General features: G+C 40.1%; 1 protein-coding gene across 3 annotated transcripts; it reads right to left on the reverse strand.

The window, feature by feature from the left end:
* On the reverse strand, positions 1-12,982 carry LOC139984154 (uncharacterized). Of its 3 annotated transcripts, none has more exons than XM_071997905.1 (4): positions 12,661-12,982; positions 5,610-5,811; positions 4,612-4,816; positions 1-4,168 (listed from the first exon to the last, which is right to left on the reverse strand). In XM_071997905.1, the coding sequence occupies exons 2-4, from the start codon at positions 5,796-5,798 to the stop codon at positions 3,585-3,587; spliced, it is 978 nt and encodes a 325-aa protein (XP_071854006.1). In that variant the 5' UTR covers positions 5,799-5,811; positions 12,661-12,982; the 3' UTR covers positions 1-3,584. The 3 variants fall into 3 exon arrangements, with proteins under 3 accessions (XP_071854006.1, XP_071854005.1, XP_071854007.1); XM_071997904.1 differs by lacking the exon at positions 12,661-12,982 and adding an exon at positions 7,533-7,591; XM_071997906.1 differs by lacking the exon at positions 12,661-12,982 and adding an exon at positions 6,798-6,969.
* Positions 12,983-15,746: the final 2,764 nt, after the last annotated feature.

A 15,746-nucleotide genomic window follows, 5' to 3' on the forward strand; every position in this document is an offset into this window, starting at 1 on the left:
TTCTTTTTTTCTTTTATTTTTTATTATTATCATTCCATCAAGTATCCAAACAATGTACATTTCATAATAACATATACTTTATGACCATTAGTCAATATTATCCACAACAACCAATAAATCATTAACCTTCAAATAAAGATTTCCAGTTATGCCATCTGACATCAAATGCATTTTGCTTACAATTAGTTTGATACATAAACTTTTCTTTTAAATAAAAATTCTTTAGATCAATTTTACCATAGCTAAATGAAGGTTTCTCTTTTTTAACCTTACTTTTGTAAACACAAAATGTCAGAACCAGAAGGATGTTATTAAACACATAGTCTTTGTACAAATAATTTCCAAACAGAACAAGCTTTTTACTAACTGCAATATTGATATTCAATTTGATTTGCACCCAGTTTTGAAAATCCCTCCATACTTTCTGGGTGTAGCCGCATTCCCAAAATAAATGAATTAAACTCTCATCTGCCACACCACAAAAAGTGCACAATGGATCATTGGTTTTGCCAATTTTAACCATGAGAGTATTTGTCCCTAAAATTCTGTTAAGAAGACGAAATTGGAACCAATGAAGCTTCACCTCAGAAGTACATTTCCAGTTGTATGAGCACACCTTATACCAATCTACTTCAGAAAAAAGTGGGGACAAGAGCATGTTCCATTTGTGAATACATTTATATTGGACCTTATTATTTGTTAATAAAATATTATAAAACCTTTTACACCCTTTTGGATCCATAAGAACAGTTTTTATATGAAAGCCTTGAAATGGGAGTGCAAGAGAATCATTTCTATGGCCTAAAAGACCAGAAAAAGATTTCTCTATTGCCTTTTTAATACCATGCAAGTGAAGAAAATTTGTATCATTCTAAGCGAGCTTATGATGTCTTATTCATGTCACACACCTGACCAAACTTTACAAAAAAAATTAAATATTTACAAGACAGTGACACAAGGCTTAAAAGTTCAAGCTATTTTTTGGCTAATTGCTAGTTGAAGGTAAAAGATGACACTTGTAGATTTCCTACCCGGTGAAAACTTCATGCAACCTTGCTATGTGTATTATATCAACAGGAATTTTATTTTAGCCAGTAGAAATGTGTTTTTGCGTGCACTGCCAATGTTTATCATGCCACTAAAATTGTGCAATTCAAGGCCTGGACACAGCCATGATGTTATATGCTTTCATGTTTGTACCTGAAAACATAATGTGGCAATTTAGTCTCCCAAAAATTACAACATAAAAATGATATTTGGCTTAAGATTTGCTGATGAAAAAAAAACATTGGATTAAATGGTACTGAATTAGATTATTAAGCAGATAGCAAAATGATATTAACTATGTAGATGCCTTATAGTATAGTGAGGTATCCAATCAGTGTGTGAATATTACTTGCAGCCTAACTGTAACCATAGTGACAAAAACCATGTACCTGTACAAGCCAACATTCCAAAATGCACACAGTTGGACTATATATATTATATGTGTCAAAACATGAAGGGTGCAGAAAGAGTTTAAAAAAACGTCATTAATCGGCCTGAAATTAACATATATTTTCTACGCATGAAGAATTTTTGTGCGACCTGAAAATTTCCATCGCCTACAAAAATTATCCATCATTCTCTCTACATATGGTCATGAAATGACATGAATATTCATGTTATGGCATGCAGCAGTTCAGCACTTTGTAAAAGGCAATTGGATTAACATGCACACATGAACACCCAAAACTGAATCAAATGTGATTGATTGGTCAATTCTCAAATGGTGTTTCTTGTTTTCTTTTCATATACCTGTATTATTCCTCTTTCATGACATAAATGTTATCCAAGATTTAAAGGTCACATTTTTTTTATTTAATGCTGATTTTGTTTTTGCTTTTTGCCGTGCAATTTAAAAAGGCATAAATTGGCTTGCTGGTTTTGGAGATGAATCTTAGAGCGAGAAAAAATTAGGCTTTCATGCTCTGATTAATATGAACGTGACAGAAATTTCAAGGAAACAGTTACATTGCAAAGAAGCATATATGTTGAGAGGTATTTATCTGGTAGAGAACACAGGATCTTTAGAAAGCAGATTTTGTGAAACTTAGTTCAGAAGAGAGACTGCCAGCATTGGTGTGGAAAATGTAAATGAAAGTCTTTGAAAGAAGAAAATAAGGATTCACCTAATCCACTTATTTGTTTAAAATTGAAAGAAACTCTGCAAATCTGTCACAAAAATTAGCAAACAACAGCAAGCAAATAACAGAGGAATGAAAGAAAAGAACATGAAAACAGAGGCACTAAGTCAAGTTTTCTTTGAAAGGTCATCAATATTGCCTGCTAAACTTTAGCTACAGTAAATGTGAACAAAAGTTTTGGACAAAAAGGAACACTCACTAATTTACAGAAGGTTTTATGCTCAAAATATTGCTCTCTGACATTTATGAAGCCAAGATATACAAAAAATATAACATGGTCTCTATTTACATGAAAGAAACATTTCAATAAAAAAGTAAAATGGCACTATTAAAAATCGAAGCAACTGTGGTTCCACGATGTCATATTTAGACTTGCTCAAGTCGTTGTGAGTGACGGAATATTAAATACTGTCTATTATACAATATTTCTCTAAAATAGAATAAGATTATTCTGAGCGGTTTGAGACAATTGTTGTTCATCACAGCCAGCTATCTGTTACATATAGACCAATAATGAAGGTTTGGGTTTGTGTCACCTGGCTGTTGAGGGTGGGATGAGGTGGGGGGTGCAGAGGCAGGGATTGAGGAGCGTGTGGTTTGTTCATCATGGCTTTGTTTCCGAATAGTCAAATGATGAAGGTTGGGGTTTGTGTCTCCTGACTGTTGAGGGTGGGGGGGTGGGGGTTTAGGTTGGAGGGTGAGGAGGTAAGGGTTGAGGAGGGTGTGGTTTGTTCGTCATGGATATTGTTTCCGAATAGTCAAATGATGAAGCTTGGGTTCGTGTCTCATTAAAAGAGGACTCAAAACAAACCTTCATACATTTTGTGATTAAAACAAAGAAAGTGCTCTGTGAGTGGTTTCCAAAAGAGAGGGGTAAATACTTTGAGCATTGGTAACAACTATTGGTCATTTCTTGCATGTCTTGGTGTAATGATTACAAACTAACCCAAATTACCCTATTGGTCTTCATATCTGTAGGATAAAAAATACTCCCAGTGTCTGTGGATTCCACTCGACAAGGTAAAGATTTTGATAACTTTTGCAAACTGTTTAAAAGTTAGAGGAAATGTTTTGAGCCTAAATTAGAATGAAATTCTATTTAAGGAGGCATACTACATGACCAGCAGAGGAAACAAATTTAAACAACCAGAGCAAAAAGTATTTTAAAGTTTCGTCAAGTTTAAGGGCAATACTGAATAATCAGGAAGCAGATTTACAGTATATTACCGCACAAGGTAAGAACACAAACATATTATGTAAATACTGATGGCTTTGCGCTATTCGAACATGCCTCACCTTATAAACACAGCAATCTCCCTTATTTAATAAACCTGGTAAGTTCCGTAACCCTTGTGTACCAACCAGACAAAAATGAAACCTTTGAAAAACCCACTCAAGTTAAAGACAGAAATATTTCAAAATCGACAGAAAGGTCAGCGAGTATACGAATGGCGACCTCGTCCAGTCGATGGAGATCGCACCACTGCCCTCGCAGACCTCCAGGCTTTTACGAGAGACGCAGTCGCCGGTCACCGGTGTTGTGACGACGCTGACCCTGTACTCGTGCCCGTCGGCGTACTCGCAGGGTCCGCAGGTCGACTTATCGGGGCACTCCTCGTCCGGGGTGCACCAACCGTAAACCCCGACGAAATGATGACCGGAAAAGTATTCTGGATCTTCGTGGTTCAGGTAGACACTCCTCTGGCTTATGTCTGCGAGTTTCCAGGCGTGGTCGTTAACGGTCGGTCTGACGATCGAACGAGAAACCAATAATTCTGGGTACGCGTACGAGGTCGGACATTCATTCGGGTCCAGGCAGTTCTCCAGACGGACTTCGATGTTCGTGCAGGTGTCGGGAACACAGAATCTATAGTAATGGTAACCATTCCTGTCCAGGTTGCTACTTATCTCCCCGTCCAATCCAATCTCCGAGTGAGGGTGGGTTGTTTCGACACTCTCCACGAGAATATCATATCGGGCATCTGTTATATAATACATATATATGAACCTCATTACATTTAATTCAGGCATAGGAAGAAAAACCTTACTATAATCCAGGAAAGCTACCCTTCCCCCCATATATCTGTGTGAACTAATAGACATAAAATATCAGCCTATAAATGTCACACAAATACGTCTGGTACCCCCATCTCATTCCCAGCCAAAATAGTACGCCTCTCAGAGAGTTGGCAACCTTTATCTCACCCTCAGTGAGGACTGTCCTTCTCCTTCACCCAGGTAGCTTCAATATAATCCAAGTGAATCAAAAAGAAACAACCCATTTGTACTGTTTCATACAATGGTACCTTCAAATTATTGTTGGACATGAAGTACTTAAATTATATTAAGTGGTACTAATGGAATTCCTTGAGTAATTACTTGAAACAATTAGGAGCGAAGTGTGGACATGACCATCAAAACTCACCATTGTCCCCAGAGTGTACTTCTTCAGAACAGAAGCTGTGTACCCCAATGTAGTATGTACCCACAGTAAACTCAGGGTCCCAGCTTGATATAACCAGGTCCTCACTACCCCAGTTGTATGAAGACCATGTGAGAGTCAGGTAGTGTGGGTATCTATTGGGGCTCTTTCCCACATATACGTTAGGCTCACCAGACTTCTGAGTAATCTGAGGGTGGAAGGAGGCAATCAAAGTTGTGACTTTATAACAAAGTAAGAAGAAAAGGAGGAAACCAATACCTTGATCACAATCAGTTTATATATTCATTTATTTGTTTTATCGCCAATTGTGTACAAAGGAAAGGAAGTCTCCTAAAAAGTCATAAAAGACTTAACAAGGTAGGAGACTCCCTGGGAGAAAAGAAAAGAAAAATGAACAAATATTTATAATACAGAATATACGTTTGAATATACAGAATATACGTAATACAGAATAAAACAGTTGACCAGTTAGACTTGAGGACTGGGTCATAATTGTTTCGGTTTTTAGATAATTTTTTGGCTTCTGTGGTAGCGACTGTAAAGCACAAAAGCACATGTCAGATAGATGAACTTAAATTCTGTGGAAGGTATTCCAAGCCCGAAAGTTGCAGTGCCTTTCAGATAGTTCTCTTGTAGCTATATGTAAACTTAAGCACAGAAATACATATTGGAGATTACTGGATGCACATATTTCAAATCCCCTATGGGTATCCATGGGGCGAAGCCCCCACATTGCTTAGCATTCTGTTAGCCTAATATTACCCATGTTTGGAAGTAAGGGAGAATGTTTCAGTTTGTTTTATGGCAGCCGACAGTGCGGGAAGGGGGCGACAACCCCCATCCCCACATAATTCCGACGTTTACCTCTAAAACTCTATCATCCCTATCTCCTCTTCTACCCACTCGTGTAAACTACCCCCCTCCCCAACCCACCCACCCCCCCACATACACATATACACACATGAAGCACCCAAAACTACCTTGACACGCAAATCCTTGCAGGGATCTACTACTTCTACCGAGTAATATGTGTACTTCATACAAGAAGCATGTTGATCAGTTAACGATTCTCCCACGGTGAGTTTAATGTGGTCCGGTTCTTCTCCGTGGTCCCCTGAACACGTGAGGAACAGACTCGTCAGGAGCAGTACAGCGATCTGGTCATTCATGGTAAAGTAATATCTAGAGAGTATAAGACAATGAAACAAAAAAATAAGTACGCATGCGCAAGAAGTATGCACCTAGCAACAAAAATGACTGTACATCAAACTACTTATAGAAAATCACAGGACTCGTCAGGAGCAGTACAGGGAACTGGTTATTCATGATAAAATAATATCTAGAGAACGGTATAAGAAAATGAAACAAAAAATAAGTACGCTGGCGCAAGAAGTATGCACCTAGCAACACAAATGACTGTACATCAAGCTACTTATAGAAAAATCACAGGACTCGAACATTTGTGTTCAATAAGAAAATTTCGATCCGGCAAATCAAGGATATCATTGAATCCTGTTTTGAGTTAGCGATGATGTTCTCTGTTCCCTTCCCTCCCCACACCCAGGGAACCTGTGCCTCGAATGACGTTTACATCTTCAAGTTACCGAGCCACACAGAAGTAAAACATGAAACCATTAAGACCCACCGGACTGAACGAAACCCGATTCCACTCCCTGGGTCGAAGCGTTTACCTTTACTTACTAAGCCGACCTCACATAGGTATATATGAGATAGGAACGGCAAGAATTGGTACTCGGCGTACAGACTGAAAGTATGTATATACCCGTCTGAGCAACAACTCGCAATGATGAACAGGCAAGATCATAACACGTCAACTGTGAAACGAGGGGAGGGGTCCGGGGTAATTGAGCGAGGACAGAGTGATGATAATTTTAGATAAATTTGATTGCTGTTTTGATGCCATGTGGGCGTTATGAAACGCACTGGCAACGAGAGTCACATCGGGATCCAGGGACCACTTTTTGAAGTCTTCAATTTACCTTAAGTATATTAACAATGATACTACTTTATTATCCATCCCATCATATTCTCCCTCCCCTCAATTCTGGCGGAGGCCCACACCCCCCCCCCCCCGCCCGCCAGCCTTGGTGAGGCCTGATGACACGCATATTCATGCAGTAGTCTAACAACTGAGGTAACCAACGTACGTTATGCGATCAGTCGCATAGGTGGTTGAATACAATTTCTTTTCTTGGAAATAGACACTTTCCTGGTTGTATCCGGTGAAACACAGAAACTTATTCACAGAACCGCGTTTTTAGTTATGCTGAGGTAACTCTTTGTACAGACAGAAAGTGAAAACCAAACTATGCACTGACATGGTCTTTTCATTAAAAAATAACGGCCATGTAGTCCGATTCTGACATTTTAATCAAACGCGTTGGGAAAAAGTGGGAAAACCCCTTTCTATCATAGCAGAAGCACACATCCCTCGGTAGTTTCCGCAAACAAATCTTAAGCTTGGAAGCTCGACAGATGTATTGCGTAGACCTCGATACATCGCGCTAATGAAAAGACTTTAACCAATTTGATTACAAATTTGTTACATGTCACGGCTGATTATACAATTATCGAGAAAATCAATGATGTTACATTCCAAATACCAGCACTTAAATGTCGACACCAGTCATATACCGCAGATGTATACCGAGCCTATCATGTACTACTACGCCTATTGCATAACGTACTGAACCTAGCCTACTTTGTAATAAGCTTCAGGGAGTTGAACCCTGCAACTGCCAGAAGATTAATCAGTGATAAGAACAATTAACCATCTATAGAATATAATTCAAAGCGATATTATGGTGGTTTAAGTTCATTGATTAACACAATTTATCTACACAGTTAGGTCAAAACTACACCCAACCTTTTTTTTAACGTACGTGAAGATTTTTGTGATTTGGTAAAAAAAAAGGGATGTCGTCATAGTTACACAGAGTTATAAAGTGACTATACTGCAGTCCAGTTCCTGTATGGACTTATGGGAAGGTTTTATCTGGTAAATATAGTTTTCATTCACACAACCATATGTAGAGTTATAGAAGAAGATATTGAAAAATTTGATAATTAGGCCTTCAACTACATAACAGTGCATATATAAATATCACGGGAATACCCCTTTAACTACCGACTTTAGTATGTACAGTTATGACGAAGTTCATCTATAGGCTATTTAGATTGTAGCGTGTACAACAAAATTGTCATCACTTTTTTTGAAGAGTAACAACACCCTAGACAATCATCGGTTTCATATCTGGAATAAAAGGGCATATGTTTTACATTTTCTGTAGATACCGTGTATGTATATGCCCACTTGGACTTTAATCTCCATGCGAATTCACCATTGACGGGTGAAGTATACACGATAATATGGTTGTGGTGAATGCTACTTTAAAATGTTATTTAGCCATTCACCGATATTGATATATCTCTATACGTCAAGTATGTGACGTCATCGGTCGCATACCACACGTGTCACTCTGATCGTATCTTCTTTAACAGCACATTGTGCTGTTTTGTATACGTAGGATGATTAAGAGAGAGGGATGTATGTTGATAAATGGGAGCTAAGCTGCCACAACACCATATATATTACAAAGAACATTATACACGAAGTTAATGCAGGTTGTAACATAAATAGCAAGAAGGCCTACTCAGCGATGTTTAAATGACTTATATAGCCTATGTGTATGTGTGGTGATAGAGTCAGCCCTTACTGGCGGCGAAGGGGTTTGTATTGTAACGTATAAAGTAGAAATATTAGATGTTCCCATCATGCACCTCTAACTTTGCTCACGGCCTGGCCGACCCCTTGAAATTGAGAGCCACTACAGCACGAGCAAGCCGTAATTACCCTGTCCGGCATCACCGCGTCATGCACAACCAACATCAATATGATAAACAAAGGCTGCAAAATCTTGCACTTTTATCGCCAGCTATTTTTTCAGTCTACGATTGGTATACCTTCTCACCCTCCAAAGAAGGGCACTGCGAGGTTTAAGGTTAAAACCCCACGAGGAGGCTCTGGTGTTCAATACCCCTTCACACACCCGGCGCCCTCCATTCCCCTCCCAATAAGCGCTGGAGTTATTATATATTCCAGAGGAAAACAATTACGTGTCTTAAGTATTCGGGATTAGATTGAATGGATTGAAACATATAGTGCGTGCGTCCACGTCAGACGTTTGTATAATATATCAAGCGCCATATTACCTAACATGGATATTCTTATCTTGATTATTAGGCCTAGGCTAATACCCGGCAAACACAAAACGTTATCATAAATTTTTTAAAGAGCCTCTAAACTATGTTTTATAACGTTAAATGTGGTGTTATAAAAACGTCGGCATAACGTTTTTATGTGATATTAATGTTATATTAATGTTTTAACGAAAAAATGTTTTGAAATAATAGCCTGAAAACGTTTTCGTGACATATTACACGACAAAAATAACGTTATCAAAACAAAAGACGAAACTTTTTAATAACGTTTTAAAAACGTTTTTGTGTTTGCTGGTTAACTAGTCAATTTCGTGTTGCACGGATTGGCCTATGTACAGTACATTGACTTAGGTAACAATGTCAGTTTTAGTAATGCCTTTCGCAATTTCTCAATTGATTTCGTAAGTACTCAAACGGCTTTTCCAATTTTAAAAATCTGTCCGCGATTTGAAAAATTCTTTCATGGGGAGTTAGTTTTGAATAGTTAACTGCTACGTACGCTTCGTGACGACGGCATGGTACATGTATATACGTACTGTATCAGGCCCGTTGCCAATTACAATTCTTACAGCTGTCTTGTGTCGCAAAACTAGTCCCCCACCCGCGTAAATCTGACCGCGATACTTGACCTCTCCACCAGGACCGTTAACACTGGAGTCATAGAGACGTACCCCCAAGGGCGGCGGAACCGGGGGGCACAGGGGGACGTGCCCCCCCCCCCCACTTTTCCTCAGGTTAAAAATATGCCCTTTTTCTACATAAAAATTGAGGTCTCTCAAGTTAGCAAGAGGCCAGGGAACCAGAATGAACACTCGGGAAGGGCCGTTTCCGGCCATCTGGGGGGTCTGTAAAACCAAAAATTTTCTTGTACGCTCCGCGCTAACCGATGGTCGCGCTCCGCTCAGATAGTCGTGCATACAACTTTGCAAATCCTGGCTACGCCCCTGACTTTTAATGAATTTCTGTGGGTCAAACTCAAAACTATTTCGAATGCAAAATTTGTTAAGATATTAACAAGAAATAAACTCTAATTCGGAAGATTCCTACATTAGCAACTAGCATGATTTCACCTCATTTTGTCTCAAAAGAAAACTTGTTCCTTGTTTCCCAATTTGCACATTGGATATTACAGTGCTAGTATGCATATTTTCCTTGAGGGGGGGGGGGGTGTGATGGAGTGATCTTTCTTTCTTTCTTTCTAGCCTATTTCGCTCCACTGCAGGAGGAAGGCCTCTTCATCGATTTTCCATTTCCATCTGTCCTGTGCTCTCCTTTGCCATTGAACACCTGTAAATTCTCTGAGTTCATCTGTCCATCTTCTACTCTGCCTGCCTCTCCTTCTGACACAAGTTCTTGGGGTCCAGTTGGTAATTTTCTTTGTCCATCTGTTATCATGTTGCCTGGCCAAATGGCCGGCCCATCGCCATTTCTTGACTTTGATTTCCTTTATGATGTCTTGGACATTGGTTTTCTCTCTTAAGTTTTGGTTGGTTACTCTGTCTCTCCTTGTGACTCCAATCATGATTCTTTCCAACGCCCTCTCTGTCACTCTCAACTTCTTTTCCAGTTTTTTCGTTGTTGTCCAGGTCTCCGCACCATATGATAGTACAGGAATTATGCACTGGTTGAAAACTTGTTTCTTCAGTGATGTTGGAAGGTCCTGGTCACGGAAAATGAAGCTTAGTTTACCAAATTTGACCCATGCTAGTTGGATTCTTCTGTTTACCTCTCCCGGTGTTTCATTGTTGAGGGAGATCCTTTTGCCCAAGTAGATGTAACTGTCCACCTCTTCTATCTCTATCCCCTGTACTGTAATCTGATGTCCTCTTATTCTGTCACCCATCATTACTTTAGTCTTTTTGATATTCATATTGAGTCCTGCCTTTCTGCTTTCTCTGGCTAGTTCTTGCATCATTGTCTGCAGCTCTTGTGGTTGGTGACTTAGAAGAAGTATGTCATCAGCAAATCTCAGATGGGTCAGGTGTTCACCATCCACTGCAATTCCTTTTGATTGCCAGTCTAGATTCCTGAAGGCATTTTCCAAGGCTGCTGTAAAGAGTTTAGGAGAGATTGGATCACCCTGCCTCACACCTTTCAGAATTTTGAAGATGTTGGTTTTGTCTCCATCCAGATGAATTCTTGCACTGGGGTCTCTATAGATGGCTTTCACCAGACGAATGTATTTCTTATCTGTGATCTGGTCTTCCAATGCATGAAGCAAGGACTGGTGGTCGAGGCTATCAAAAGCTTTTTCATAATCTATGAAGCCCAGACAAAGATTAAACCGGTATTCCTTAGCTTTCTCAATCACCTGGCTTAAAGTGTGAAGGTGGTCTGATGTCCGGAAGCCTGATCGAAACCCCGCCTGCTCTCGTGGTTGTTTATCATCAAGATCCTTCTCCACTCTGGCTAGAATGACTCTGGTGAAGATCTTGTACAGATGAGGCAGCAAACTGATTGGTCGATAATTCTTGATGTCCTTCATATCCCCTTTTTTGTAAAGTATGATGACTTTTGCTTCATTCCATTGGGTTGGTATCTCCTCTAGTTCCATGATTTTGTTAAAGAGTATTGTTAGGATCTCGGTAGTTTCTTCTCCTCCTAGTCTCAGGATGTCTGCCGTCAAATGGTCTTCACCTGGTGCTTTACCTTTTTTCATCTGATCTATTGCATTCCTCACTTCTGCCTTGAGAATTGGTGGTACATCCTCTGCTTTCTCTGACCAATTTTCAAGCGGTCTCCAATCTGGTTGGTCAGTGCTGTATAGATCTCTGTAGAAATCTTCTATGACTTGAGTTATCTTTGTTTTGTCAGTAATCTCTGTCCCATCCTTATCTTTCATTGATGATAGCAGCTTTCTGCCTCCCTCTAGTTTTCTGATGGAGTGATGTGTATACGCAAATATGATAATACAACTAAGAGTTATAAAGGGTACTAAGTATTAGGCTGCATCAGTCCAATCGAATTTCTGCAAAGTGCCCTTTGATGTCGGTGCCCCCCCAGATTAAAAGTGCTTCCGCCGCCCTTGAGTACCCCTCTCCCCCTCAGTGGCGTGCAAATGATTTCAAAGGTTGGGAGGGTCAAATTGAAATTTCCCAGAACTTTAGGAAGGGTCATGGACCTAATTACTGGATCCAAAGGACAAATAGCGAATGAAGGATGTCAAAAAGGAAGAGGTGCGGCTGCATGTGGGGTCCTTTAATCCTAATCCGACACCCGTAACGTTTGTGGGTGGGGGGGGGGGACATATGTGGGGTCCTGCTCTAGAAAAAAATGTAATTTAATACGCCTCCACCGTCCTTCCCCTGCCCCTCCCTCACACAGATTGACAAACTCGCCCCTCCCCCCCCCCCCCCCCGCCGGTACACACACAAGCACCTGCTCTCCCTCATGGCCGGTACGTACGTCGGCCTCATATATAGTTCGTACCCGATCGACGAGCCGGTAATACCTGTGTAACCCGCTTACGTGATTACGTACCTGGGTCCCGGTAGGCCGACAATTAGCTACTGTTTAGTACGAATTATTAGTGTAAAACGATATAGCTATATGAATGGAATACAAAACCGGTGATCGATGCTACCATCGATGCTACCTCAAGCTGCAAACCTAATTACTGTTAAAAATTCTAAGAAATTTAATCCGGGTTAAACATGTGGCTATAGGAAAACATAACGGTATAGAAATAAATCCATTTAGCACCAGTTCCCGCACGTTTACAATCAGTGGTAGGCCTACGTAAAACCATCAGTTTCAGTACGTTCTGAATAGCGTATGTTCTTAACTTACCTCAAAATAATTCTCACACCGAGCCACGTGCATGCATGAATATGTCTGTCTGTGATTCAATCTTGTGTGCCTTCGAATACCTAAATGGAACGTCGATGTTTTGTAGCAGCGAGGTTGTAGTGTGATAATTTATCGCTATGCAGCTGTAAATAATAACGTGAGTCGCATTGACCAATATATACCTATGTCGCTATGTGAACATTTGAAAGCGTTGTATTGTCATGTTCATAACGGGTTTAAAAGATATCTAGTCAACTTCGCAAGAGTAGAATTCCATAGATCGAAGTTAGTCTTCCGTAACTTAATCTGTGATGGTTATCGGCCGGGAGTATAACGCTCGAATTGCAGGATATATGTACCTATACCGTGGCGCGTATATAGCCTATATACTTCGCAACCTTTAACCAGTTTACAATTTTGGCAGTAATCTAGGGTCGACTGTTTCTTCCTTCTTTTATATTTAGCCAGGATATTTGAATCTTCAAACTAACGCCAAGTTCAATTCCTCACAAAGTAATGGCCCGAGACGGAACTTTTATTTTTTATCAATACCCCCATCGAAGGTTAAGTAAATCATAAAGTGAAAGACAGACTTTTGACAAATATGATTTACAAGGTTATCTAAATTGAATTCTCTCTGTGATGTGAATTGCCCTGAGAAAATTCCATTGATAATATTTTTTGCCTCAACTTACTTAAAGGAGTGAGTGTGCTTAAAATGGAAACATTTTGTATTCCACCGTGACATGTTATACCTCGCACAGACATTAGGCCTATACATATGATAATTGCTCCAGAGCCAACGTGGTATATAGGTTCATATAGCTGGGGATTAAAATCAGGCTCGAGAATACTGGCGACAAAAATGGTAAAATATTTGAATTATGTAAATAACACTGTCAACATTATAGCCTTTAGCCTATATAGCCTATATATATGTTGAGACTAGTGGAACACTAGTAGTTGTTACTCAGAGTTTCACGCGTTGAGCGATCATCAGACAACTAATCTGATAATGATAATAATAATAATATTTGTTCAATGGCGTAGGAACCGGGGGGCTGGGGGGCGCCAGCCCCCCCCAGTGAAAAATGTGGACGGGCGGAAGTATCATTCCGCCCCCCCCCCCCCCCGCTTCGCAAGTCAGAAAACCCCTTTTTCATTTCCAAATGAGAAAAAAAAATCTCATTTGGAGCACCAAATTGCATCTAAGGCCAGGTGAAAATGCAAAATTATATACAAAATGGAGTGGGTGGGTTGAAGTGTGCTATATTGCACCAAATTGCATCTGAGGCCACCTGGAAATGCAAAAAAAATCCCAAAAAATTCCCTTAGACCCCTCCCCAGGCCGGCCATCAGTCTTCAGCCCCCCCCCCCTCCCGCACTCAAAAGTACCTTCCTACGCCACTGTATTTGTTTATGCTCGCTAGAAGATACAAAACTAAGCAGTTCAATGTATCTCAAAGTTTCGGTTCATTGGCAGATAATACAAGAAGAGAAAGACGAATATCGAGGGCGCAAGTCATCAATAGCGTGTTGGTGTTTATAATAGTGACGCTATCTATGAAATAAATATTTCGATTTCATTTCCAAGATGCACACATCATCTTGCTGACAACCTCCCTAAGCATTTTGGTCAGATTTGCGGTATTTATTCCCCTCAAAAACCTCGACAACAGGGAGGGCGAGCTTGGCGCCACTAAACATCGGTACTTATCCCCCTAGTACCCCTCCCCACGGTCATATGCGTAGGAGCCCAATTTGATTTGGGGGGGGGGGGGAGCTGTAACGACTTGACCGAAAAATATAACCAAAGTTTTTCGCGTGTTCAACATGTTAATGTGCATATCATATAGGCATGCAACGGTTATTACATTGTATGCCAATAACATACAATCATTTGCCGTGTTATTACCCTTCCATATTGGTTATCATTATTTGGGAAGACGTTACAATAATAATGATAATAATAATATCAGTTTAACTATTGAAAACAAATTTTTTTTTCAGTAAGTGCCCGTAAAATTCTCATCATAAATGCCCGAATTTTCAAAAAAATATTTGGTTGGGGGCTACAGCCCCCCCCCCCCACCACCCGCCTCCTACGTTGTCACGAGTTCCAATGGTCCGAAGAGTGAACCTATATAGTGAACATATTTTGCTTTTTGTGTCTATGCGGGCCTCTCTCTCTCCTTCTTTCTAGATTTATGTGTTGGTATTCTGGTAGCTTGGTGCGATCAGAGACAACTTTCTTCTAAAACAGAGTTGTAGTTCGGGTTAAATCTGAAAAGCCTAGTATCCGAAATATTGAAACTTACCTTAATTCTCAGTGAAAGCAACTAGAGGTAGGTGACAGATTATCACACTGGGATGCCAACTTGGGAGGCTGAGGGAAGGGGGTTGGGCTAGTCTAGGAGAGAAAAGGAGGGGTGAGTGGGTAGTAAAAGTTAAGCAGTACGGCTCAAACTAGCAATTCCTCTCATTGAGAAAGAAAACATTGGTTTTGTACCACATAAAGTAAGATACTAGACAGTCACTATATAGTCAGTTTTCTGTTACATTATTCACCAATATTTCAAATGGAGATGATTTTCCTTTTCTGTAAATTTGTTGCTTTGTCTCTTAGCCATCAAACCAATGCTAGCAACACAGGTGTCAATAATGTGGTAGAGTAGAATACAGCAGAGACATCTTGTACTAGTAGAAACAGTGGAGGAACCACCCATCCCATCCCTCTGCACCCCTCTCCTTGACCCCACCTCCACCCCACTCACGCCCCTGCTACGTCAAAGATACATTGCCGTTTCCTGTTACCATAATTTACTGTGTAAAAGTAAGTTGGCCTGACGTTACGATCCTAGCAGGATCTTCTTCAAAGGCTAAATGACAAAGGCTAAATCACTTGTCATTTAGCCTCTGAAGAAGATCCTGCAAGGATCGAAACGTCAGGCCAACTTACTTTTACACATTCTCCTACACAGGCTTTCTAGTGGATAAGCAGTTTGCTAACAGTTTTATTTTATTTTACCATAATTTACTGAATGAAAAGGAAAGAAAATGAAAAAAAAAATTAAAAGACAAGGAAA

Source organism: Apostichopus japonicus, chromosome 17, assembly GCF_037975245.1.
Source record: "Apostichopus japonicus isolate 1M-3 chromosome 17, ASM3797524v1, whole genome shotgun sequence".
Lineage (NCBI taxonomy): Eukaryota > Metazoa > Echinodermata > Holothuroidea > Aspidochirotida > Stichopodidae > Apostichopus > Apostichopus japonicus.